The sequence below is a fragment of the Frieseomelitta varia genome, unplaced genomic scaffold, assembly GCF_011392965.1.
Source record: "Frieseomelitta varia isolate USP_RPSP 00005682 unplaced genomic scaffold, Fvar_1.2 scaffold_198, whole genome shotgun sequence".
Taxonomy (NCBI): domain Eukaryota; kingdom Metazoa; phylum Arthropoda; class Insecta; order Hymenoptera; family Apidae; genus Frieseomelitta; species Frieseomelitta varia.
The window spans coordinates 313,893-341,042 of NW_025109727.1; the positions used below are offsets into that span (position 1 = coordinate 313,893).

General features: G+C 39.4%; 1 protein-coding gene across 6 annotated transcripts in view; it reads left to right on the plus strand.

Annotated features, from left to right (window-relative positions):
• LOC122526851 (LIM domain only protein 7) overlaps positions 1 to 27,150 on the plus strand; it is a 159,713-nt gene that overhangs the window by 118,400 nt on the left and 14,163 nt on the right. For 5 of the 6 annotated variants that reach the window (XM_043650448.1, XM_043650446.1, XM_043650444.1 and 2 more), the window contains 5 exons: positions 19,138 to 19,285; positions 20,082 to 20,270; positions 20,746 to 21,033; positions 21,280 to 22,692; positions 23,273 to 24,313. In XM_043650448.1, coding sequence (XP_043506383.1) covers positions 19,238 to 19,285; positions 20,082 to 20,270; positions 20,746 to 21,033; positions 21,280 to 22,692; positions 23,273 to 24,313 — 2,979 coding nt within the window. In that variant the 5' untranslated portion in view covers positions 19,138 to 19,237. The remainder of the gene's footprint in view (positions 1 to 19,137; positions 19,286 to 20,081; positions 20,271 to 20,745; positions 21,034 to 21,279; positions 22,693 to 23,272; positions 24,314 to 27,150) is intronic. The other variant, XM_043650450.1, reaches the window with a different exon arrangement.

Sequence of the window (27,150 nt, forward strand, 5' to 3'; positions counted from 1 at the left end):
GAAAACGAGAGAAGCGATTTCTAGAATATTATCGATAGTAACAAATGGCGATGACAGTGACAAAATTGAATAAAGAATCGGACTGACCACCGAAAATTTCCGAAGGAAAACTCTGTGCGATGAACTCGTCGTTATCATTGTAGATCATTGTCGTCAACACGTGGTTTTTTTCACAAGCAGCAAGTTGCACACAGTAGAATTTTATTCCACGTACATAACAGAATCCTAATAGAAAATTGAAAATCCAAAGGAATGAGAATTTTTCGAGTCATCTGTCAGAATTTTCTCCTGCAAGTTTTTGAATCGTTTGATAAAATACACGCGTTAGGCGGGAATTCTTTTCCCCACCGAAGGAAAGAGTAGGGATCCTGATAGTTCGAGGCGTTTTACTCCCATCAGTGGATCCGCAGAGACACGAAGATATTGTACACACGTGATCACGCGAATCGTGACGAGGAGCGTGTCTATCGTTCGCGTCCCGGGCTCCCCGGGACACGTTACTCGTGTGTGTTGCCCATCAGCGTGATTCCGCCGGCAGCGAAATCAAGCACCGATACCTTTGTCATTTTCCCTTCGAAGGGAGAGAATAATCTCTGATTCGTGACGGACGTTTCTGTTCAATGTGTAGTTTCTTCTAAACGATGGCCGATAATAATCTCGGGAAAACGTTCGTTTAATACGGATGCTCTTGAAAAGAATGCGAATTCCTCGACCAGTAGAACGTGTCTGTCTATAGGCAGGCACACTCGTGCTGGAAACTCGTCGTTAGCGAGGAATTGTAACAAAGAAATATTTCACGCGATTTGAAAAATTATTGTGGATATCGTGGAAAATGATTACGCGTCGAGGCAGATTTACTGAAAGTAGAATATGTCGGTTTTTTTCAGACATTGAGTAACTCTTACGAGAGAGCATTGTTACCGTATTTTTGTTGCACTTTGCAACAGAGTTGTACGCGCAATTTCGCTGCAATGATAAACATTATTTATACGTTTTGATATGTTTTTGCACTTCCAGTATTAAAAATTAAACAGAATATATCTGTATATATTATCTGTTATATTATATAATAATATATTATTATTGTATTATATTATATTATATTAATGTTAATATATATTATACATTTATCTTTCGGTAAAGATTCTTATTATTAAGATTAAAAATTCGATTCTTCGTTGCACAAGAATGACATTGAAATTCTCCGTGTTTCGTGACCAGTATAAATTCGCTGGTGCAATTAGATTCACTCGGTAGTTCTGCTCGAACTGACTATGTTCCAACTGGGTTCGTTTCTAGCATACGCCGACGATTCCTACGTTCGCGCGAGGACAGATGGTTTCATTAATTCCAAGAATCATTGCTTTCGTGTCACTCGTTTCACGCACGCGACTATCCACCAACAGGGGAATTTGAATTCCCCCGGTCGGGCAAATTCGAGCATATTTTACAAGAACACGGACGCTCCGTTTTCGCACGCAGGACGACTTACACTCTACAACTCTTCGAAATCAAGCGTGTACGCGGTGCTACGATGATCTCGTGGCTTTTCCCCGTTCGCGTGCACCCGCTTAAATTGTAACGAACGAAATAGCCGCGGCGCATAAAGAAAGGGAATTGAAACGCACGCGAGAATTTATGGTACATATATCTTTTCATTAAGGCGGTATTCGATGAAACCGAGCGCTCGTAAGGCGCCCAAGTCCCGACAATAACTCGCAACGAGATGCACTTGGCCGCCTGGTCATAGTCGCGGTCATATCGCGAAGATTTTATGGTAACGCTATTTACGACGCTTCAGTCTCGAAACGATAACTCTGTGGGAATGCTGAAAGCTTATTTTTATCGGCGCGGATCCTTTTGTCTATTTTGCCTCTTTCGTTGTGAGGAATCTCGCGTCCTTTAATCCATTTTGTCTCCTCGTTGTAAAGAATGTCCTCGTGTCTTTTCGATCTCTTTGTCCATTTTATCTTTCGTTGTGAAGAATTTCGCGTCCTGTTTCTCCGATATAATAATTTTGAAGTAGCGTTTTTTTATTATTTGCTGTTCATTACACGGCCAGGGTTGTATGAAATTTACATGGCGATAGCAATAAATTGTTTTCCATGTTTGATAGTTCTGACGTTGATAATTTATTGAACGTGATCGAGGTTTCTTAATTACTTGCTTGCCAACTTAAAGATAGTATTAGAACTGTGTACTTGGTTTGATAAAGTACGGTTTTTACTAACGATCGGGAATCAATTAGCAATTAATGGAGATTTTTAATAATTACATCTGCAGGAAATGATTGAATATTACGTATGTTGAAAGTGGTATATACTCCTACGTGATCAGACAACTGAGGAAGATCCAAGAGACAAAAGTACAATATATTCGTCTACAAATTTTTGTTTCGTTCTGTACCCACTGAATTTAAAAAAGAAAAGATTATCTATGAAGACGAAGCAGCTTTCTCAATTTCAACAGAAAAGTTAAATAAAATATTCAACAGACAATAAATACTTCGTCAGAAACTTTTCATTCTATTCCGCGTTTTCTAAAATTGTTTTATTTTTATTTTAAATTGAATGAATTAATTACACTTTAGCAAATCCGTCTAATACGAATATTTTCTCAGTTTCTTATCACGCGATTCGCCAAAATTCTCCAGCCTAAGGCTGGCTCCAGTACAAAAAGAGACACTCGCAGACAACCACCCATAGAATCATGACAAAGAAAACCTATCTCGCGATTCGATTAAGCGGTTAATAATTTCCAAAGATTGTACCTCCGGTAAATTTCACAGTATGGGTAAGGGGAGGGGGGAGAGGACAGGAATGCGAATTGCTTCGTTGGCTGGCACCAGCACGCGCAATCGGTGTAATTCACACGCAGCGTTCTCGCGCTACGCGGCTGGAAAAGTATCCAGCAATAAACACCGGGTACAAATGAACATCATAACTATTAATACTTGCGCGATATACCGGGTCTCGAGGCCATAACGAGAGTAACTATCCACTTTCGCTCGGTGCAGTCTGGAACGTAGGATTCCGCCATTCCCAATTAACCCTTTATGGCCGCAATTATGTTACCTGTGACTTTCTTTTATTAAACGTCCGCGTCGTTAGATAACCCGCGGTGTTCAGCGAGCATGGGGAAAAGATGATACTTTTAACTACTGACTGGATATAAAGAGTTAATTATTTGATCGAATGTGCTCTTATTCGTTGACTCGGTCGTTGGGATTGATTTTTAAGGCGGATAATTTTCTTTTGGCATTGATTTGATGTACTCTCAAGCTCTTTAAAGTAAGTAAATATTTGAATTCTTAACGTGGAATAATTGCGTACAAAGTAGAGGCAATTACAGTTTCAGTTTTTTAATTATATTGAAAGTATGGAGCATCAAAGGGGGAATGCCGCAGCAGCAATAATCTGTTTCAGGATATGCGTAATCTGTCATCAGACAAGAAGGGAAAGAAGAACGAGCATCTGTGTGGTCTGGGATGCGGCTTTCGAGTTAATTAGCAAGAGAATCTCTTTATTAATATTCTCAGTGGACTGGATCACTTTTTATTTGCCACAGTCGTTGTTTCCCTAAGTAATTACTTGAGAAAGCAATTAAACTTTTTATGAAAAGAGTTACGTTTATCACGTTGATTGTCAGGGAAGCTTCCAAATGAAATAATTGTTTAAACAGGATGTCAATGAAACTTCTTGTTATTTGATAGTGACTTAAAGAGATTAAAAATGGACGGCAGAAAGAAATGAATTGTGAAGTGTAAATTAATTTTCGTAACATGCTTCGAACAATTCAACGATTTGCAGAACGTTCTAACTTCGGCAATGTGGCTTGAATTGCATGGTTGCGATGACGATCATATAACACTATGGCATGGATAGAGATTCATAAAAGTTAAGCTCGTGAATTGTTGCCCGGTAACATAAAGTCACTTTATGTATCATGAAATGTTATGGCACTTCTACGGTTGCACATTTATCTGACAACAAAAAAGAAAAACGAAGGTGAATAGAGGGCATGGTTGAAGACACGCTAATATTTTTTTAACATATGTAGATCAAATGATACGGTAGTTTAATTTATGTAGATCAAATGATACGGTTTTCAAACACTATTTAATAGTGTTTGAAAATTTGGCTTGAAATTTGCTGGAACATCTATTTTGCTACAAATACATTATAAATTTCTAATATTATTAATAATATCTTTAAATATTCTAACAATCTAATTACAAATTTCACCCTTAGAGGGGCAACGCATCTTCGGTGTAATAAATTTCTTTCAAAAATCTCTTTTTGCGCCAAGAGAAAGGACAAATTAATGTCGAAAGCGAGAAATATTTTTATGACACTCGAGAACCAAAATTTAATAATTCATTCTGTCAGTCTTAAAAGAATGAAACGAGATGAAAGAACGAGAAGAAATAAAGAGAGAAAGAAACGACGTGCCGAATGATGTCACAGTTCATTCAATTTACAAATGAGACTGATATTTTCGGAAGATATATGGTTGTAAAATGGTGCTTACGAGCCTCGAGTGAGGACATAAAGAAGTCTCGTTCCAACATTAGAGAAACCGGGATGGGGTGAGAGGGAATAAAAAGGTGGTAGATGGGTCCAGGAGGGAAAGACAAAGATCTAGCACCATTCAGTGTAGGCTTTGACTTGGAAACATCGTAAGACCTTGGATATACGAGGTTCTTCCGGCGAATTTATCGTGCAATTCGATGTAATTTTTCGCATTCCTGGAACCACAGCTACGAATCTCGATATATTTTCAGGTCACGCTCGTCACCGATCTCGCCGTCTTCGTTCTACACGGGCTTGCTTGGCCGTAAAAATTTCCTATGACGACTGTTCAAATTTATTTGGTATATTTCGTAGGACTCTGCCTCGTTCAATGACGATGCGAGACATCGTTACGTTTTGGTACGATCGCTGTAACATACGATTCGAATCGAAACGATGTCTGGAGTTCATTGTGAAGTTAATTCGAGCGTGAAAATATTCTTTAGACGAGGGGGCGTAAAAGCTTGAATGTTCTTCGGAGTGTGACGAGTTCAAAGAGAGAGGAGGAGGAGAAAGAGAGAGAGAGAGAGAGAGAGTTTCCAGATCGACGATGTTCATTATTTTGATTTCTTGTTGTTTCTTGACCTCGCCCATGGCGTTCTCTATTTTAAGACGTTTTCTATTTAAAGACGACTATGACGAATTCTGTATGTCATAATTTCGTGAATATTTAACGAGCGACATGTTACGTTAAGTTCATTTTGAATACTTTGCGACGATCTCAGTGTACCTGAACACAAATCTAATATCAACATGATGTAATAATGACAATAAGTAATTTTAATTCTCTTCACAAGTTTAAGTTGCACAGTGGTTACCGAAACTATTTACACATCATCGTATTATTTGCTAATTAATTAATTAAATTTCGTGTCATTTGACAATGCTTACAAAAATTTGACACTACGGCCAAGAAGCATAGAACCTGATAAAAAAAAGATGTTTCGTTCTTAAAATATTTTTCGTTACCGCTCTGTATACGTAATTTTACAAAACGATTACAACCATTTCATTGAATGACTCTTTTGTTACAATAAAATTCGATAAGGATATCGTGTGTTAAAAGGTTGAAAAAAGATACCATATAAATGAATGATTGCTACGAAGAGCATTTCACGGCGGTAGAGTTACTTTAGTAAAAAAAAAAAAAAAAAAAAAAAAGAAAAAAAGGAATAAAGAGAAAAATCAAATAGAAGCTGATCGTTTTTCTTGTCCCTCCGCATCGTCTACGAATCTCTGTAGATTTCTTCCTCTCTTTCTCTCTGTTTCTTCTTTTTACTGCTCGTTTCCCCCGTGGATTCGTGGCGTATCTTAATGCACAGTACGTGTGCAATATGGCAATGTCGGCCCGTATATCGAAGGTTCATCGTGGGGTCGGTGGGGTCACGACCCAATCGCCAGAAATTCCTTTATCTTCATTCCTGCGTTTTTATTACACCCTCGCCGCCATCTCCGTACGTCGTCCGTTCGATGAACCTTAATTGCGACTTGCGATCGTCTTTGTTGCGTCGGGATCCTCTTTCGAAACGATCACGAACCCCCCTTTCAGGCGTGAACGATCGTGTCACGAAGAGAAACACCGTAGGTGAAGAATTTGAATTTGGCGACTAGCACGAGTTACGTTTCACGTAATTTTCAGGGATATTTATTCACGATCTTTTCGCTGATCCTAGAAATTTTTTGTCATTTCTATTCATGAGCTGTGGATAATATATTCTATTCGGAGCTGTAGATAAATTTTTATGACCGATTTGATTTTTTTTGAAACCGTCTTTATAGATTTATGTAGGTGATACATTTTGTAGAATTCGTCGTGAATTTTTATGTTTAGATCGTATTTTAGGATGACGTTAATTTTATACTTTTGCGTTTATTTCTCAGAACTCTTTTTTACAAGCATATCGTACTTAGCAGGATACGCTGTTGTTCAAAAGTTTGGAGCACCTTTTCTTTTTATTTTATTTTATTTTATTTTATTTTATAACAAACCTTTTCGTACGTTTGTCTGACAAGTAAGAACATTATAATTATATAATGTATATAATTATATAATTATTTAAAGAAGTCGTTGTTTCTTTTCAAATCTTGACGGTTTAAACGAAAGCAAAACTTCGTTTCATCGAATTTCAAATTGTACTCTTAACCGTTTGATAAAACGTTTCAAAACGCCCACCAAAGTGAGTTTTCTCCCATCAAAGTAAACTGTAATCTCCCGTTGAAGTTTAACTTCTTTCTCCCAGTCGCTTTTTCCGCATTTGAGGTTTCCTCCGTTTTCAATTTCCTGTCAGACAGAGGCAAGCGTAATGACGTTTCAATCTCTGCCCGATTGAATTCAACAAATTCGAAATGGATTTCCGTGCCACGGGGCCTCATAATCGGCTGTTTAATCTACTCGGGATCGGGTGATAAATTCGTAACGCAAAAAGGTTCCCACAGGAATTAAATGGATGGGGGCCGGAGCGGTGTATCGAGATTCTTGCGATTAGCAACGCGGAACGATACCGAGATTGAAAGACGGCGGAACGATAACTCGACTACCGTTAAAACAACGTGTGGTTCACGTTATCCTCGCCAGACACCCGACGAATACTGTTATTTCGCTGCAATTTGACGAATTATAGCGCACTCGGAGCGGAGTGCTTCGCTAGATAAACACTGAATCGTCTCTTCTTTTAAATTATTTCAATTTATTATTGATTCTTATTGGATTGTTCGTTTATAATACGCGAGAAGAATATTACAGATTATCACCATTTTTGTTAATTTTCTGATTTCTGTATCGGCCGTTAGGAAGAAATAACTGAAAGATCTGGAAGTGAAGAATCAGCAATAAATCCACGATATTTTGTAGGAATTTCGAAGAAAAAAATATTTAAGAGAGTGACAATTAAACTTTTAATACTTGGAAGAAAATAGATTTGTCCATTAAAGTCTCAGTTTCTAAAGTACAAATTATACAAAGATTATATAAACAGTAAGACTTTATCATCATTCTTACTACTTTTCTTCTAAATCTTTCAATTACGGTAGATAAATCACTACGTGAATCACAGTAAAATTAATCACAGATAAAGGATGTTCAAAAAATTACAAATTACATAATACGTGCATCATTCGCAAAAACCAATAATAATGATCTTAAATTTTTAGAAGTTTCAATAATTTTTCATTCAATCAAAGATCTCAGGATCATCCATCAAGCAAACGTAAATGCAGACACAACATTCAATTATTTGTCTCTGTACGAACAATTTCAAATCTAATTTCGTGTAACGTCTGACGTAAAGGGGATTGAAAAATGGCTGGTCATTAACTCTCGATACGTAACATCCTTCCAAGAGCCTATTCTTTCTTTTCTTTTCTTTTTGTGTTTCTTTCATTTATTGCGTTCAACGACTGTGACTCGACACGCATGCCTCATTATCTCAATGGAAATTACATTTATTCATCAACAGGCGTGAAACGCTGCTTTCCGTGGTTTTACAGTTAGGTCATTAGATCGTAAGAATTCGCGGCAAATCGCGCCTGCAAATGTTTCTCGAAATTCACGACTACGCAAACACGTAACTGTTAGAAGGGATCTAGAAAAGATCGAAAGTGATCGAATAATATGTTCTCGCGTTTCGACGATTCATCACTTGTTATTTTTTTTTTTTGCCTGTAACACAATTTGTTATTTGTAAATGTGGACAACGTTACAGTTGTTACAATATTACGTACGAGAACGTTTTATCGTATTATGAAAATAGCATACGCTTGTTAAGTTAATATTGAAACGTCATTTTTCTTTTTTTCAAGATAAAACTTTCCATTTATCAGGGATAAGATTCGAAACTTCATTATTCATTTTCTTGTAAAATAATTCACGCATTAAGTATTATTTTCCTTCTAAACTTCTATGTTTAGATTTTTCTAGTATTTGTGAATTTGTTGTATTTTTTATTTAATTTTAATAATGCAGGCGATGCACTAATTTAATTTTGTACTTTTCATTAAAAATGTCGAGGAAGCTTTTCACAATAATTTTAACAGTATATAATCTCGATTAACTTTGATGAATAGATATCTAGAAGTACAATGTTATCTGTCTTAATGATCGTGCGTGATGAATCGCTTCTATTAGATGTATTACGTTCATCGCCTGTAATTGAAACGTAGCCCTTAATGACGAGCCGCTCGTAAGATCAAAGCAGGTTTCAATTTTAAGTAATCCATTAGCTTGATTATAGTTTATTTGCGGTTGATAAAATGATTTCGTTTCGTCAAAGGAACGAACCGCCGATGAATGATGCGTTATTCATGCGTCATTCATCGTGTTATTAATAATTCACTGATTGTGAGTATAGTTTCAGTTCACTAATTATAATCTCAGTCTATGAATATATTGTTACTCACGTGTAATTAATGCACTGTTTGCTATAAACTCAATTCAGAAATTAACAAAATATTCGTACAACGAAAATATAAATTTTTCAACGTCAATCGTGGCGTTCAAATGAGAAATTCCTTTTTGAAATGGAATTTAAATTAGAGATTAACGAAGAATAAACTTTAATCCTAATTACCGTCTTAGTTGTGCCAAATATAAATGGAATTTTAAAGTTTATTCTATTTGTTCTAGAATCTCTTAAAGCTAACCAATTACATGAATTCGATGGATTTTCGGATGATAACCGCTTAAGGACGACGATCCTACCGACTGTATCGCGTACAAACTAACGACGAGTTCGTACTGATACAAATAACGATCGTGCGATTAGATAAATGATCGTAGGTGTAATTAAGGTTAGCTACGTGGCAATTAGAGTAGATCGCGATCGCGCGATCGTACCGCTGCCAGCGTTCCTCCATTCCGATGCGTTTCGTTTACTCGTGTCCTGTGACAGTTCGTGAAATTAATAATACTCTTTAATGATTGTACGCGACGTATAAAAATGACAGACAGCCAGAGATATCGTTTGTTTTCCTTTCTCCGTTGATCTCGGCTCGTGATTCTACCTGAGCAGGACGATAAATCAACAAAGAAGTGGAATGCAGGAAGGAGAAACCTTTCGGTTGTATAATTATTTATGTAATGAAGGCATAACTGATGTACTGTCATCGAGTACTACATTTTGCGAATTATCAATTGTTTAAAATACAATCGAAACTGAACGTTAATTTAATTTTATTCTTGAAACGTTGTACCAGCATTGTCTTGTGACTTGTGCACTCGATTCATGCATCAAATAATCAAGTTCGTAAAGGAGAAAAGATAATCCAAAATTTGAAATGAAAATTCGCAGAAAGTATTTGAATTCTAGTATCTAAATTGAAGTGATAATAATAAATTCTCGTAAAAAAATATACAAAAATTCACTTGCGAACTTACAAAGGTCGCAAAAACGAGAAGAAAACTGAGAAATGTTGCACGGTGATTTTTAAATCCTTGATATTTAAACTTCGAAATCGAATATTCGAGTCCTCCTTACAAAATCGTCTGAAAATAAATCGACGATTTTTCCCGGACAACGCGGCAGAATGGATGATAACGAGTAATCCGCGTGCATTGAACTGCGATTTAAAGCGGGCCCGGTGGAAAGTGCGCGCGAAACGGTATAAAGTCGGCTCTTCTCGGCAGCTTTCATGTTTAGGCATGAGTTAAGAGTCTCTTGCCCCCTTCCGTTTCGTCTTTTTCACGGCACGCTTGTTCCATGCCTCCCTCGCGATATCGCCAGCCATTAATATCGAACCCGCTAAACGCAAATCTACGTAATCTTCTTGGTTGTCATTCGCCATCGGGGCATTAATTGCGCGTCGTGTTCACGACCTCGAACTCTTTAATTCTACCCTCTTTTCCCCTATATAGATTCTCGCTATATATTTCTCTATCATTCTCGTCGTTTTGAAGTGAGATTCAATGTAATACCCTCCTCCCTCCTGAGGATTCTTTGTGAGATCGGTAGGAAATGATAGCAACGAGGAATCTGCCGAGTCGCTGTCCGATAAATCTGATAAAATTAGTCAAGAGAATGTAACTATTCGCGTGATGAGAATCGCGAAAGGGAAGATCGTTCTGAGCTGTCTCTCTGCAGGAAGATCAAACTTTTTTTCTCGTGAGTCATTATTGAACGAAAAGTGATAGTTTCATCGAGGTAAATGTGACTTTTAGTTTTGATATTTCGACTTTTCAGAAGTCAATTTTGAATACAAAAATTGGAATTGTTCGTTAGTTTCGAAACGAGAATTTCCTGCTACAGGTATTCCAATCTTTTGCAACGATGGGCAGCTAGCGAACGAAATGAAAATGATCTTGATATCACGTCGGAATCTGTCATTTGGTAATTAAAATTCGCTACTAAAATTAAAATTGGTAATTAAAAATTCGCTACTAACTCCTCGGAAATATTTTTGAACTTTCCCTCTTAGCAACAGATGACGGATTCAACAAAATTTTATAAAACGACCAATATTTAAATTACAATAATAAGTATAGTACCAGTATAATAATAATAAGTATAGTACTACTTACAATATAAGTATAGTACAATATTTAAATTACAATAATAAGTACAATATTTAAATTACAATAATAAGTATAGTACCAATATTTAAATTACAAAGTATAGTACCAATATTATTTACAATAATAAGTATAGTACTAGAGAGTAGACAGATTTTGCTTCGCTAGATCCTCACTTTCCTCCGACATTTTATGGCCTGTATATCGTCCGCGTTCGATCCATTAAATATTTAAAATATCAAGGTTGCTTTCTGCCATCGAAAAAGATGGATGGTTATTTGGACGATTTGTTTTATGGCGGTCGAGCGAGAATTTTTGTCGGGCCGCGACGTTTCTTTCACGTGGAAAGAAACGTGCAATCTGATAGCCGCGATTTCGTTTGCTCGTTGGCGCGTGAAGAATATTGTTCGATAGAGATGGCGGGTAATGTCAGACGATGGGAAGGTAATCAGGTTAGGAAATTTCCAGTATGCGCTTGTTATTAAAGTCGAATATGGTTTCTCCAGCCGGCTATCGGGATCAAGGTAATTCTGGTCTTTGCGCTGGCTCTAACGAGTTTAGCGGGTAGCCACGCGTGAGTGTTCTCGCATTTTTATTTCTTCCAGCTAACTCTTTCTTTTTGGTATCCTCCTATTCTAACGCTAGTAAACGCATAACGCGAGTATATTTCAGGATTATTTCCAGAAATTCCATTGGAACATTTATTATCACGAGTTCATATTTTTAGAAACGGAATCGAAGAAATCGGAATCTGCGTGGAAACTTTCCTTTCCGACTAAGAATTGTAACGATACACTTCACTTTGTACGTTTTAAAATATTGCACAATTAATACCAGAGCTAGAACGTTAATGAAAAATAAAAATAGGAAAGGCGCTAGTTGGAGAATAATCCAAAGAAATGAAAATGGAGAAAGTTTATAGTACAATAAATAAAGAACAGCTTTTAATAGAAAAACCCATCAAATTTTGACGAACGGAATTTAATTATTATTAATTAATGCTACTGATCTTGTCGAGCTGTCGCGATGAATTTCACAAAATATTGCAAATAGAGCACAGAAATGATTTCCCATGATCCAATGAATATAATGTATAATATGTGTCATATCATACTTCGACGGCAACGTCACTTTTGCACTAGGTAGATATACAGTTGCATTGACCCGACGCGATATGTCATATCCCGAGAAGGTGGCAAGAACGATTCGAGTCACAGTTATACGAGTGGACGCGGAACGCTTTTCCGTGACTCGTTCACGAGCACGTTGTACCTGACATTCCGGGCGTACGCTCGCGGAAGAACGTGTTTCTCGGACGAGTCACTCCTCAGGAATTCCTTGGAGGCAAGTAAAACCGGCCTTGGACCTCCTTGAGGTCTCTTGTGTCAATATGCTGCGCCTGCCGGTCCCTCCCCTCTTTGACATGCAGATCAGCCCCGTCAGGAGAAACAAACGCGCTGCTGCTGGCTGCTTAGCTTTCACGAGGCGGGAACGCGACACTCTGGCGTTACAGGGTGTTTCGTTGCTTACCGATTCTACTGTTTCACGTTCGTTTTCACAGACGTTAATTAATTAATTATTCACGGAGCAATGGGAAATTTCGCTCGTAAACGTTTGATCCCTTTGAAAAATCTTTCAGAGATTTGGCTTAAAAATTCGTAATTCTTATAATTTGTTTTTGAAAGTCTAAAACCTCGTGCCTAGAAAGGATTAACCTCTTGCGCTGGAACGACGTTGCCACGCACGTCGAGAATTTTCTGTTCCAAAATTGTAATATATTCTCAGTTTTAAGTATATTTAAGTAAAACGAAATAGACAAAACAAATAATAAATTTATCACCTCTCAATAATTTTTATCCAGTGATGTCATATACCGACGAGTTCAAAAGAAAAAGAAAGCCATGAATTGTTGTATACGGTTTGGTCACTCGTTATGGTCCGCAATCAGTTGCCAACGCAAGTGGTTGATATAATAAATACACATATAGATTCGAAAAAGTATTCGAACGTTTCAAGTTTGTTGTATTATTTGTAATATTTCATAAATATAATAATACAGAGATTATTACAATATTGGCTAATGGTCAATAGCCCAGATTAATAATAACGAGTGACTGGAACCATGGTTAATCGGGAACAGTCAGCTGAGAAATTCAGCCTCGTTAATTTAGTGGGAAGCCTGAGATTTCTAGCTGACTTTCTTCTCCCAAAGAATATGAAGGATATTATGGCTTAATCGATGAATCGGTTTTAATCGGTCGATCTTGGAAAGTGCATTGAGCTGAAAGAATACAACGATTGTGTCTGGTTGCTGAACGAGGCCAAGGAGAATTAATTTTTAAGGACACTGTATTAGGGTGAAAGTTGCATTCGAGAAATTCCATGCTTCTACAGAATTAATTACTTGCAATTACAAATGAACAAATGGCATAGACCAACGAAAAGTTTCTTACATTCAACGTCGAAATTATTAATAATATCTACCCAAAAAACTCTACCTAAAATTACCGTAGATCTTTGTCTTTCTGAATACAAGTAAAGAACTTATTTCACTTTCGATGCACTATAACAGGTACTGTAATTTAATATCAGAGGTCGGACATTTTCTCACGTATTTTTATATAAAAATTATATAAATATCATTGTTCATCAATCATAAATCCCAATTATTTGGACGGGATTAAACAAAAATAAGCCTTTATAAAAATTCTACATCGACGTTCGACCATAATCGTAAAACAAGAAGCGTAAACTCGTCGGAAATTTTACGATGCGCGATCTACGCTTCATTTCGAGTACTTCCTTCGCTAAATAGATGTTAAACAATATGAAATCTCATCAGCGGCAACGTGATTGACGGAAATCGACTGGCAGAGTCAGCGCGCGCAGGAAATATAAATTTCGAAATGCCTCGAGCGGGAAACGAGCGCGTCCAATTAACACTGTTGTGGCGCGAAGATAAACTTTTGCCGATGGCACAAAGATGTCCAGTGTCGATAATATCTTTTACGCACACATAGATGAAATTTACGATGATACATCAATGTGTGTACACGTTCTCATTTCCTAGAGAGGTGTATATCCAGCTGCATCAATGCAGCATCCTGATTTCCGGCGACATTCAAGCCTTTGATCGATTTTTCCCTCTGTCTCATTATGCCAGCGGATACAGAGCGTATCGGTATCATCATCGTGGTCAGAACTGTCGTCAATTTTCAAACTTCCTTCGACTTATCTCGACTTACTTACATTGGTAGCGAAAGGTTTTTATTCGAAGAGGATTTTTTTATTCCTAATCCTCTTAATATTACCTGTGTGATTTTCTGTCGCTTTTCTCTAACTTAATTATAACTGTTCCCAAGAGAATAATTTTCTTTGATTTCTTTTAAAGTTGTTGAAGTATTATTTTTTATAGTTTCCCTAGTAGCTGCTACAATTCCTCTTTCGTTTTCCCTTGTCTTGAAATGACACTAAAATAATAATTTCCCTCATTCTTCCAATTCTTTATCTTTTTCTTAACTATATTTAATTACTTTTTATTTCCACGTCCATTTTTAAAGATGCAGTCGTATTTGATTAAAACGAAGCAATCGAAATTATTTCCCCGGTTTCCGGATGGCATGGTTAATACTTATTCATTTATTTCAGTTATTTCCAACGCGTAAACTTTGTAGTCATTTAAAAAAGAAGGGATAATAATAGTATCATAAAAGCCTTACGAGCGTACGACGTTTCGTTTAAAAATACTCTAGCACGGATTACGAGGTCTGTTCACGATCTGCGAGAAGATAAATCGGTTTTTCACGTGGCTCTTTTCTATTTTGAATTTTCTGTTCCTGTTCGTAAATTTCCACGGCCTGGCTGAAAGTGCGACTAGAACCGGCGGTTTCAATTTCCGGAAGTTTATCCGTCTGGACGTTGCATTTTCATCGCCCGTTTCGTTTTCATCGTGGAACACAAAGGGATTTATTCTCTGTTAGCATTGAATTTTATGGTACAGTAGCTACGCGATACCGAGAAACTTTTACGGGCAACGGAATCATCCATGCATTCAACGTATTGGATGCATTGGATCGTGAAGAACAAATCGTTGAACGATGAAGTTTGCCTCTCGAGTCGGACACCGTGGTTGTAAATTTCGAGTGGGACATGAAAGTTCTTTAGACCGGATCGATCGTAAATCAATTCATAAATAGAATAAAATAGGAATAGAGAAATATGTTGCGTGTAATAATTAATTATATTAATAGATATTTAATTGACATAATTTTCATTTTAATTTGAATCATCGTGAAGATGATGATGCTTCAAGCAGGCAAAGTATTTATGACGATCGTGTCGGTATCGTACTATAAAATAATTAAGTTACTGAAAACGTAAGAGGTGTGTTAGAATAAGTTATTACATTATAATTTAATTATAATCCAATATAATTGAGAAAAATATTAAGTCGTCTAATAAAAATGGAAATGGGACGTGGAAAATTATGATGGAAAAGCGCGAGATTTACGATGGAAACTGAGTGAAACAATTAAGGGTGCGGCCGCATTTTTTCATTCCCACGACACACACACACACACACACACACACACACACGCGCGCGCGCGCGCGCGCGCTTCTCATAATGACCACTCCCTTACGTGAGTAAATAAGCCCTCGCATACGATTAAACGTGATTTTGCATATTCTGGTTCTCAACGATTAGCGAACCGCTGCTTCGTACCTATTACCGATTATTACCGCCGTGCCTGCCGAGTTTTCTTAATTTCCTGGTTATTACATATTGACCAAAGGTTTGTTTGTAATTTTCCAGCGGACATAATTTGTCATATCAGCGTACTGAAAGACATTTTCCTTCGATAAATAATCGAGCTTAACGCACGCGGCTGTAAAAGGTGTAGTCTCGCGTTATGCACCATCAATATTGCTTAGATAACCTGTCGCGATTATGCGTTCGATTACTGTTACGTAAACATAATATAAGTTACATTAACTTTATCCAAGTCTTTCTCTAATGAGTTGCCAGGTATAATTTCATTGCTATTTAATTTTCTTCTTGCGACGATTTTTGTTATTTCGAAACTTTCGTTTCAATTTTGATATCGTATCTTGTGCATTTTGATTCACAAAAGCATTACACTCGAAATTTTTTCAATGATTAAAATTTTATTTTGGTTCAATATTATTTTTTCTTTTTTTTATAAAATTTGTTCTAATTCCTATTTTCATTGATCCATACGAACTGTTTTTTTTCTTTCTCTCGTTCTTCTTAAACTTTTTTTTTTTTTTTTTTTTTTTTTTTTTTTTTTTTTTTTTTTTTTTTTAATTTTTTTTTTTTTTTTTTTTTTTTTTTTAATTGATGTGAGAGAACGAAGTTAATTCGACTTTTTCTTTTTCGCGAGACGAAAAATCAACAGCCTTGAAATGCTTTCAGCTGATCGCGAAAGCTGCTGAGATCGCGCCGGAAATAAAACGTTCACAACGAATGCACTGTGCAAACATAGCTACTCTGCAATAATATTTGCTCGTCGAACGATATGTCTAATGAAATAAGAAATATATTGGCACGTGAAAAGATCGTCCGTTATAGAAATCATGAAACGACTATACAAACTAAACAATAGAATTTTATTGAAAACTAAATAAGACGCGTACGAATCTTCTAGAATAAAATAAATGAAATTTGATCGCTTGTTTAAAATGAAAATGTATTTCTTTCGGTTTCTTTTTGACAAAAGATCCCAAATTTTTCCATTAATCGATATTACTCTGCTGTATATATTTTACAAATAAATCACGAAAACCACAGTCTGCGTGAAAGAAATAAAAGCTGAACGTTTGTTTCCGAAAAAAGAACCCATAGGAAGGTTTTACATTATCAGGGATTAGTCTCACGTTAGTTTCGCGTTATTTTCTTTCATCGTTATCAATGTCGACCAGCTGTTATATAGTTGGTCTAGCAAAAGAATTATTAAAATCATCCTTGTTAATTACAGTCTCAATGTTCTGCCGCGTAAAAACATCGTAAATTAGTCCGTTCATTAGCAGGCAAAAGCGACATTCAGCTCCTCTCCGAGTAAAACAACCCTGCCTGTTGCTCGATTTTCTCAGATCCAGCGAATCTTTAATATCGTTCCACGCCGCATGCGAACCAGTTTAACACCGTCTTTCTAGTTTTTCCTCTCTTCGACTTCGGTTTATCTTCTCTGCCAAGGGGAATCCTTGCAACGAGCATCGTTCCCCTTAGTTCGATCTTCGTCTGGTCGACGAGCGATATCCAAAACAAGATATTCAAACATTTATTTGCAGGATATCTCGAGTATCGTAATTTAAATCTCCTCGAGTTTCTGCCTTCTTCCCTCTCGTTTCGTCTCGTTCTTCTCTCTCTTGCTAGATCGTTCACCGAATGATCATTATTTTATGCAACCTTGAATACTGCTAATGATCCTGTTACTCGATGCTCGATTTACCTTGGCTCGCGAAAGTATTTAAATGCTTGTGGAAATGCTTGAAATTTCATTAGTTAATCTGAACCATTCATTAACAATGCGATACGATTATGATTATATTGGTAGAATTTACGACGATGTATACCTACAGATTTTTGGGAAAATCATTCAGAATATTTTTCGTCAATTATACAATTATTGATTGTGTTACTATAACAATATTTAACGAGACTATCACTATTCACTGTATTTAATATCGACGTATTGTATACTAATTTCTTATTAACTCTCTAACTTTTAATTTCTTAAGAAATTACTTTTTTTAGTTTCAAATTAAACACTCGTCTTTCATTGCGGAGTGTTGACGAAATGAATTCTCAGTGGTAAGTGTACGAATATTTTCACGAGCCATTGCGATCAATGTTTATATCGATTCATAGCAAACAAGATGTTATCAACTTTCTGTGAAAATCCTTTTCTTTATTATGTGCTTCTATGCGATCGTTCATTATACCTGGCTGCTTTTGTGCCAAGCCTCTCTTCCATTGTACACGGTCTTCTTTCAATTTCCATTGTCCACCGTCTCGATACTTTCCCTCTTTCGAGTTTTGTCCCCAGCCTGCAATTGCTCGGTTTTCCTTCGAGACTAATTGCTCCCTTTGTCGCGTTCCTTTTCAAGAAATTTATTCCTCCTCCCTCGTTCCATTCAGCTCCCTTCAATTTCTCAATTTCGGTTCGAGAGTCTTGGAGGACTTGTTAAAAAAATATATGTTCGGAATATTTGTCGACAAGAGAATTTTGTGGGATAACTACGAATCGCTAATTTCTGTATATTGGCCATCATTGTAATTAATTTGAAAAATCTCTTTAACATTTAGTAATGAAAATTCCTTTTCACATTCAGAATCACATTCTCTATCGAGGTATGTTGAAAGATTTGTAAGCCAGAAAAAAGCCATCTCTTGAAAGAAATTCCCACTGTATAGAAATAGTCATCATTGCAACAATTAAACACCTTAATTTTATGCGTTTATGAGAGATTAAAAAAATGCAAAAATATATAAAATACGAGTAATGTTAGAGTATAAAGATATATTTAGTAGCGAAAAGAAATTTCTGTTTGGACTCCATTCTTTCAAAATTATAACTGCATGTTCTAATTAAAATTCTAAAAATACATAAAATGTCGAAAGCAAAGTACTTCTTACAAGATTTCACATTTCACAGAGTTGAAAAACAAATCTCTCTTCTCTGAGAAGAGTCTGAGCTTCTTCATTCATTGCAACAGTTCTACAGAAACTGCACGTACATCTCAAAACTCTGGTTGAATAAATAGCCGCAGCTCGCCAAGCGCTGTTCACGCCAGCGAGCCGTTTCATTCTCACTGCCATATCGATTTTACCTTTCGACAATGTCTACGGTTCGCCTATCGAACAGCTCCATTCGCCAGCCGCGAAATCAGATAGCATTGAGAGGGGAAACGACGTCGTCGTCGTCGTCGTCGCGTCATGGCGCATCGCGTTTCTCGCGATTGAACGGTCCCGCCACCGCGAGACGCGACTGTTTCCCGTTAAGTTGGCCGGGTTTAATAAGATTTCCTTTTGATCGGTTGCAGGGACGAGGCGTAGGATGGGCCCGACCGCGCGAACAGTCGTGCTACACTGAAGAGGAGGAGCTCCCCTGAAGAAGAGAGAGAAGGAGGAAGAAACGGAAGGATGCCTGCCTCGCAGACCGCCGCCACGGAGCGGCGAAACGAGAGGATGGTGAGTGTATATATCCTTTCTTTGGCCCTCACGTTGTCACGCCTTTCGTTTCCGCAGGAAACGACCGACAGAAGACGGTTAGGGGGTAGCCAGACGACGAATGCCTTAGGAAACGACGCTCCATTTTCTCAGTGGGCGCGCGAACGAAACGTGGTCCGAGCGTTTTTGCACGTGTTTCGAACTGTTGTACATTTACACGGACGATCGAGCTTGTTTTTGTTGGCGTTTGTCTAAAGGAATTGAAAAGTTTATCGGATTTGTGAAAAATTGACTAAAGTGGCAGGACAATTTGACGAACCTAAAAATTACGAATACTTTGGATGGCTAGTGAAACAAAAGTACATATTTGATCGACATTTTGTGGTTTATTTCAACACATTATGAACAATAAGAAGCAACAAAAGAGAAAAAGAGAGGGCTCTCATTTAACTTTTTAACGGCATCGTTTTACATTACCTAAAGGCAAAAAAAAAAGTTCAAAAGTAAACAATATTCTCTAGGGATTGACGATCCAACATTTTCTATTTCTGTCTTCATCAAGTCGCGATACTTCCCCCTATCTTCACGGATCAATGACTCATTATGATCCACCCTTTCTTTAAATGACGATCGTTGCACTTCCGCGTATTAGGCTGCGCCCTCTTCAAAAAAACTCCCGTAGCAAGCAAGTTTCAAGCGTGTTTCTCGCTCGAGAAGCATTCGTCATCGATTTTAAATTAGTTTTATAAATTTCTGTTCAAAACAAGTGTGTACAAAGTGTACACGAAATATAATTTAACGTACGTTTTATTTTCAGATCACACACGAGCCGCCAAAATTAAAAACGACCCTTAAAACGCCACCCAAGCAAGCGACCAATCCTCTTCAGTTCGTCAAAGTAGGACCGTGCTCTTTGTACCGCACAGCTCAAGAGCAGTTGCAAAAGGTCCAGGAGGTGAAGAAGATAAAACAAGAAGTTCGCGATGATCCCGAAGATTGGCAATCGGTAAATTAATTTCTAATAATTAATAATTGGAAACAGTGTACAATCAGATGGGTGATTGTAGCAAAAAATATTTAACCTCTTGCGCTGGAATGACCCATTGTCCCAAAATTGCAATATTTTTCTCAGTTTTCATTAAATATATTTCAGTATAATCCAGGCAAAACAAATAATAAATTTATTAAATTACTTTTCAATAATTTCTATCCAGTGATAGAAACCATACCGACGAGTTCAAAAGAAAAAGAAAGCGATGAATTGTTGTATACGGTTTGGTCATTCGTTATGGTCCGCAATCAGTTGCCAGCGCAAGTGGTTAAGAAAAAACTAGAATACTTTCGTCAGCTGGTGCGCGCCAAAAAGTTAAACAAATCATCAACGGAAAAGAAAATGGTTCAGTTATCTCTGCGTGAAAGTTTGTTGGAGATTTTCCAACCGATCTCCGATTGTTAAATTGTTCTTTTCCTGGTGTGTTTAGAATCTGGACAATTGGAAGAGTAGTCGGAGGAAGCGTCAGGAGCATATCATCGAGCGGGTGGTCGAGGTAAAGAAACTCGAGCTGGAGGAACACGATCGGCAGCGTCGTCGAAGCAAGACATTCTCGGAAATGATGGAAGAGAGAGGCAACAGGGGTCGAAAACTAAGCATCAGCCTGGCCATGTATCACGAGGAAGATGCCAATGATCTGAGCGATCTTGGTATTGGAACCAGCAGCGGAAAGAGCTCGGTTAGCGGCGACACGCATGACGACACGCACAGTGTCTTGGTAAGCTTCGTATTTCCATCGATATCACGTTGTAGAATTCATCGTGTTTCTTCATTTTGTAATACCCGAAACTCAAACTCGAAAAATTAGGGAGCAAATAGAACGTGTAGAAATTATCGTTCGATTCGAAAAGTTGCAGAAGATATATTCAGTTCCTTTTGACATAACAAAATTAATTCTTTCTCTCGACTAAAGACAATTTCTCTTGAAAAAAAAAAAAAAAACGACTCGACGAACATTTTTCAGAGCGACAGAGACAGCGAAATAGAGAAGAATCACTCAGACGTGGACAACGTGGCGAGTGAGAGCGTGATCCACAACGATATCACGACATCGTCGGCGACCACGACGGCGACAACGACAACGACGACGAAGAAACCGTTCGGGAACGGGTTTCACAGTAGCAATCACAGTCACAACAATCAAGAGTACGATTCAGCGACCACGGCGACCACCAGCTCCCCGGAACCGGAAGAGTACACGTACGAGGGTGCGATTCGCGGCTACGTGTCACGAGTATCGCAAAACATACCGAGGCGATCGCTGGTCAACCTGGACTCGAAGCTCGACAGCGCCAAGTCGTCGGCGAACGGTTCGAAGACTAGCCTGAACGACGAGGCCAAGTCCACGATACCAGTGGTGAAAGTGGATATCCTGAAGAGGCGAGAGATCTTCGAGAAAGCCTCGCAGAAGAGCAACGAAAGCAAGACGAACAACAGGCTCTCCGGGGATTTCACCGGCACGAAGTCGATCAAGGAACGATTGTCGAATTTGGAGAAGCAGAAGCACGAGGCGGAGAACAACACGGAGAAGACCGGGACTAAAGCGTTGAACAGACTGTCCGGCGACATGAGCTCGATCCGCGAGAGATTGTCTCATTTGGAGAAGCAGGCGTCGGAGAGGGAGAGCAAGAATTGCGCGCACCGCAAGCTCAGCACCGACGAACTGGAGACGGTCAGACCGCTGCGGGACAGATTGTCCACGTTGGAGAAGTACAGCAGCAGCGACGAGTCGTCGGCACTCGGCAGCGCAGCGCACGAGTCGCGACACAACGGCGAGCTGTCCGCCAGATCGATAAAGGATCGTTTGAGCGCTTTGGACACGGCCAGGAGCAAAGAATCCGCCGACAAGAGATCGTCCTCCGTTGTTGGTAAGCACTCGCTGTGCTTCCGGGACCAGGAGAACCGAATCGACACGTCGACACCCAGCGAGAGAAGCTCGTCGCCCGACTCGGAGTATCGCGTGCCGAGAGCCGCCTTCCACAGAAGTCTGGACTCTCTGGACGCTGACGCATCCAGCGGTCCCGACACGTTCGAGAGGGTGCAAAGTTTGGAAGAGTTGGATTACGGTAGACGTTACCCGGCGTCGTCGTCGTCCGCCGAACTGCTGAACGATACCGATCGCGAGGATTCCGGAATCCACACGGCCGACGTTAGCTGCTCTGTTAGTCAAGCCGACGAACCGGTCGACGAGGACATGGTGCATGCCAGCACGATCATCGAGCGGCAAGAGGTGATCGAGGAGAAGCCGGAGGAGCCTCGTGACGTCGAGACGGTGAACGAAACCGTTATCGTTGAACAGCAGAGCGCCACCAACGTATCCGCGAACGAGATCACGACGACTTCTGCCAGCCAATCGGACGCAGTAGTAGCAAAGAAGGTAAGGCGTAACGACGGTGTTGCATGGCGGTTTCTCTACTGGGTAAATCTACTTTTAGTTGTCGTTATATCTACTTGGCTGGCCTATGTAAAAGTGAGAGTCTATTGAATGGGGTACAAGTTGAGTTTGCTTGTCGTTCGCGGAATTTATTTTCTATGGTACGGTACCAAGAGTATCGAGCAATCGCGTATGAATGTCAAAATCGAGTATTCGAGTCGACTTGAGTTTGTGAAGGACGATCGTCAAGTAACATCCGAGTCGAGAAAAACGTCTATTGAAAAAATATCGGAACGTCGCTTATATATAGATTGCGAATTCGAAAATACCAAATTCATATTCCAGTTTCTTCGACATGAAAGTTTGAGCTGGCGTGCGCGTATAATTCAGTTCAACTCGGTTGAATCTATTCGATTGGTATTGAATTGATCACAATTGCGAGAGCTGTTACTTGACGACCGTGCCTGAAGCATACTTTTTTTTTAACAATCGCGATATCTTTGACTGATAACCTACTATTCTTGTTGTTTGGTAACGGGATGGCAGGTAGTACGATCTATCCGATAACTCTTTGGTTCTCTAGGGTACTGCTGACACTTCTGGGGAACTGTCGACTAACAAATCACAATCGCAGGCACACATAGAGGTTACTAACTCTAGTACACTACGTTCCTGTCCTGCCACGAGTCGTCCGATCGTGTATCAAAGTCCCAAAGTACCTCCGCGGCGATCGCCTCCCGACACGCTTCCCAAACCAAAGTTGCCTGCGTCCAAAGAGCATCTAGACACTAAAACAGACTCTCTGCCCGCCAAAGAATCGAATTCCATCCCCTCGAGTAACAAACTCCCCGCGGACGAACAGAATTCGAAACTCGCTCTCGACGAGAAGGCGCGTATCATCTCGAAAGGGGACTCGACCAAAGTTACAGTTACCTCGTCTTCAGTATCGTCGTTAGATCCTGCCGTCGCAGACGGTCATCCATCGTCACCAGCCAGAGCGGCAGTCGCTCCGACGAACCTTCAACTAGAGTCTAACGCTACCTCAACCTCGAACTGCGCCGCGAAAGAAGTGGCAAAGACCACGACGCCGGTCACGTCACCGCGTACACCATCCAAGATTCCCACTCCGCTCCCTCGGAAGACCGTAGGCGTTAAATCGTCGCCTACGAGCTCCGTGTCCTCTCCGAGTAGCCCCCCTGTCTCGCCGTCGTCCCCCAAAACCCCGTTGCTAAAATTTAGACCGTCGAACGTTAAGAGTCCAATCGGTCAGACGTCATCTCCGCAATTTCCAAAAGCATCGGAGATACCGATTCCCGTCGGTTCCAACGTGTCGTGCAGCGCGAGCATCGTCATCCCCGTGTCATCACCCTCCTCGAGTCTCGAACAGTCATCACCATCATCGTCATCACCCCTCAGCGCGAAACATATCTCCTCCCCGACGTTCAGCACGAAACACCAGGTGACGGTGGGCGAAGAGACACTGCTGCCTGCGGAAAGACGGCGAACGGTGGTGGAGATTTGCGAAAAGGTGGTGGTACCTCAGGGCAAGACACCTACGACGCCCCCAGTGACGCCATTCATCACCGTGGATCGCGTCAGTGAGAAGCAGAGCGCAGCGACCGAGGTTAGGATCGATCAGCAATCTAGCAGCCACTGCTCGAGAAAGTCTTAAAAAAAAAAAGAAAAGAAAAAAAACAGAAACGGGCCAATTAGAGGATGATCCGTTCGTCTCTTTGGCTATCCTCGCGTAGCAACATTGCCTCTCTCTATCTGTCTCTTGCTCTCTTTCGCCCTTGTCGTTAGACTTAGCTCTTCGTCTAACTTCCATTTAGATCTTGTACATAAGAGTAATCGGGGCTTTAGAATCGCGGGCGTCCAAGTGGCAGGGAATCGCTGCCCCGTCGTTTCGTCGAGACGATCGAACGAGGAAACGAGCGGATGGCACGGGATTGCACGGGAATTAGCCTCGGAGCATAAAACAGCAAAAAGGAGATTCTAACGATTTTCACGAGCCTACGCAGAGTGTCTTTGTGAATGACACGAAAAAGTAAATCGAGAGGAGAGAATAAAATTTTTTCATTTAATCTTTTGCGCTGGAATGACGTGCCACGCACGTTGAGAATTTTTTATCGCAAAATTGCAACATTGCCTCAGTTTTAAGTATATTTAAGTATAATCCAGGCAAAGTAAATAATAAATTTATTACACCTCAATAATTTCTATCCAGTGGTATATATATATCATACCGACGAGTTCAAAAGAGAAAAGAAGCGACGAATTATTTGTCACTCGTTATGGTCCGCAATCAGTTGCCAGCGCAAGTGACTAAACCATCGTTTGTTTCAGTTCACTGATCGATTAATTTTCAAATTTGATTTTCTCTAAAGAAAAAGAGCTTCTTTATTTATTTTCACACGCAGAATAATCTAGTCTAAATAAACTTTCAGATTTTTAAATGAAAAAATTATATTCTTTTTTTTCTTCAATTTACATTCAGACCTCGGTCGAGACATTCTGCATATCGTAGCTAGTTAAACAGTAACAATTCCATTATCGTGCCTCGATCGTTTCTATGGTAACTATATCACATGTAATACGTATTCCAATATACATATAGCTCCGCGAACGCGAAGCGAGTAATCACCTAAAAGCGACTGAAGCTGAGAAACTGAATATTCGCGTCCGATATTAACGAAAATGAGGAAACTGAATCTTGCCACTTGGAACGCTCGGATAATAATATTAACCCGTCTTCGCTTCCACACGTATTTATTATCCGCCATTACGCACAAAAATCTCGCTGGAAACGAAGGCGTGAGACCCTATAGCTAACGATGTAAATAGACGACGCAGGAGCAAAGCGTACATAATAACCCCCAGTATCGAGTAGAATTAGAATCAGGTAGTCGGAAATACACGTACTATACGCCGGAAGTAAACCCATGTACCAGTTCTAACGAGCGTCGATAATCGAGCGGAAAACGTAGTGGCCTAATCGAACAGGGAACACATTTTTTTTTTTTTTTTTTTTTTTGACCTGAACAATATGTCTGAACGCCGTAAAAATCCTAGGATTACACCCTAAGTGATAAGAACATTTTTCGTGTGACTTTGCAACAATACCGACGATGTCCTTCGTGTTATTATTAAGCTGCATCGTATTATCGGCTGTCACGAAAAGGCGAAGGAAACGTCCGATGGATGAAAACCAAAATCGCCAATATAAATACATATCCGTCGGTCGTTCTCTGAAAATTACTCCGATAAGCTTATTATTCTGCTAAGGACTTCGTTTTAGATTAACTTGTAACCGACCTTGAAACAAACGACCTGTCGACACTTGACTATATATAGTGGATAACGATCGATTGTAACGCTTGGATGAGGCGTATGCGGTTAAACGAAATACGAAAATATCAGTGGACAGGGAGACGCGTCGTGAATATTTGGTATCATATCCAGTGAGGATTTTGAAGCACGAACGAATCGAAGTTGCGAACGTTTGAAGCGTCTCTTTTTAAATTATCTCGAATGTATCTGGAAGATCTTTGAGGATAGATGGATTCGTTTCTGCTTCGGAAGTATCTTGATTTCGCTTCGACACGAATAACGCGAGATAATCGTTATCGAATGCCTTTCGACGAGAACACGGTACACTGCCGCAAGATCGATATCGAATTTAAGGTTGCATCGCACGTACACACACACACACCGATTGAGTGTTCTCTATCATATTGTCTGAACTGTTCGAGATTAAAAAGAAAAAAAAAAAAAAAAAAAAAAAAAAAAACGATGGAAATTCTGCTGAGTATATTCGAAACGCCTGAATCGCAAATAAAGGGGAAACAGTATAAATTTTCAAACTGTCTTCCACTGATTTCGTCCACGAAAAACAACAAACCCAGTCGTCGTGAATTTCGATCGGGAGAGCCATTTTTTTTTTTCCATTGGTTCGCCAACGAGGGACGACGAGAACGAACTGGTCGATGGGAAATTGTCTTATCGTCTTCAGTGATATACGCGTCATCGGTGAGACAACGACGCGGACCTCGGCGTGCAGTCGCAATCAAGCGACGAAATTTATTCGTCCTCGTGAACCGTGGGTCGAAGATCGGTCAGAGTGATGTTTAATTATGTGACGAAAGACGTTCGTTACCGACCCACGCCGCGATAAAAGTGTCCTGAATTGTTACGGAATTAATCGTTTTAACTGTATCTCGAGTCGCCGCGCGTTCTTCGTTCTGTCGCGACGTTCATTTCGGAGGTAAGAGCTCGTGTGTCGTTTCGTCCGATGAAAATTAATGTTTCCATCGGCGAGAAAGTTTTTTTGAATTTTTCTTTTTCCTTTTTTCCTTTTTGTTGAGCAAATGCCCTTGGTTTGCCCCCATCCATGCACCGTTTTTCAGCGATTAACACGTTGAAATTTGGAATTACACATTCCTTTTTTTTTTTTTTTTTTTT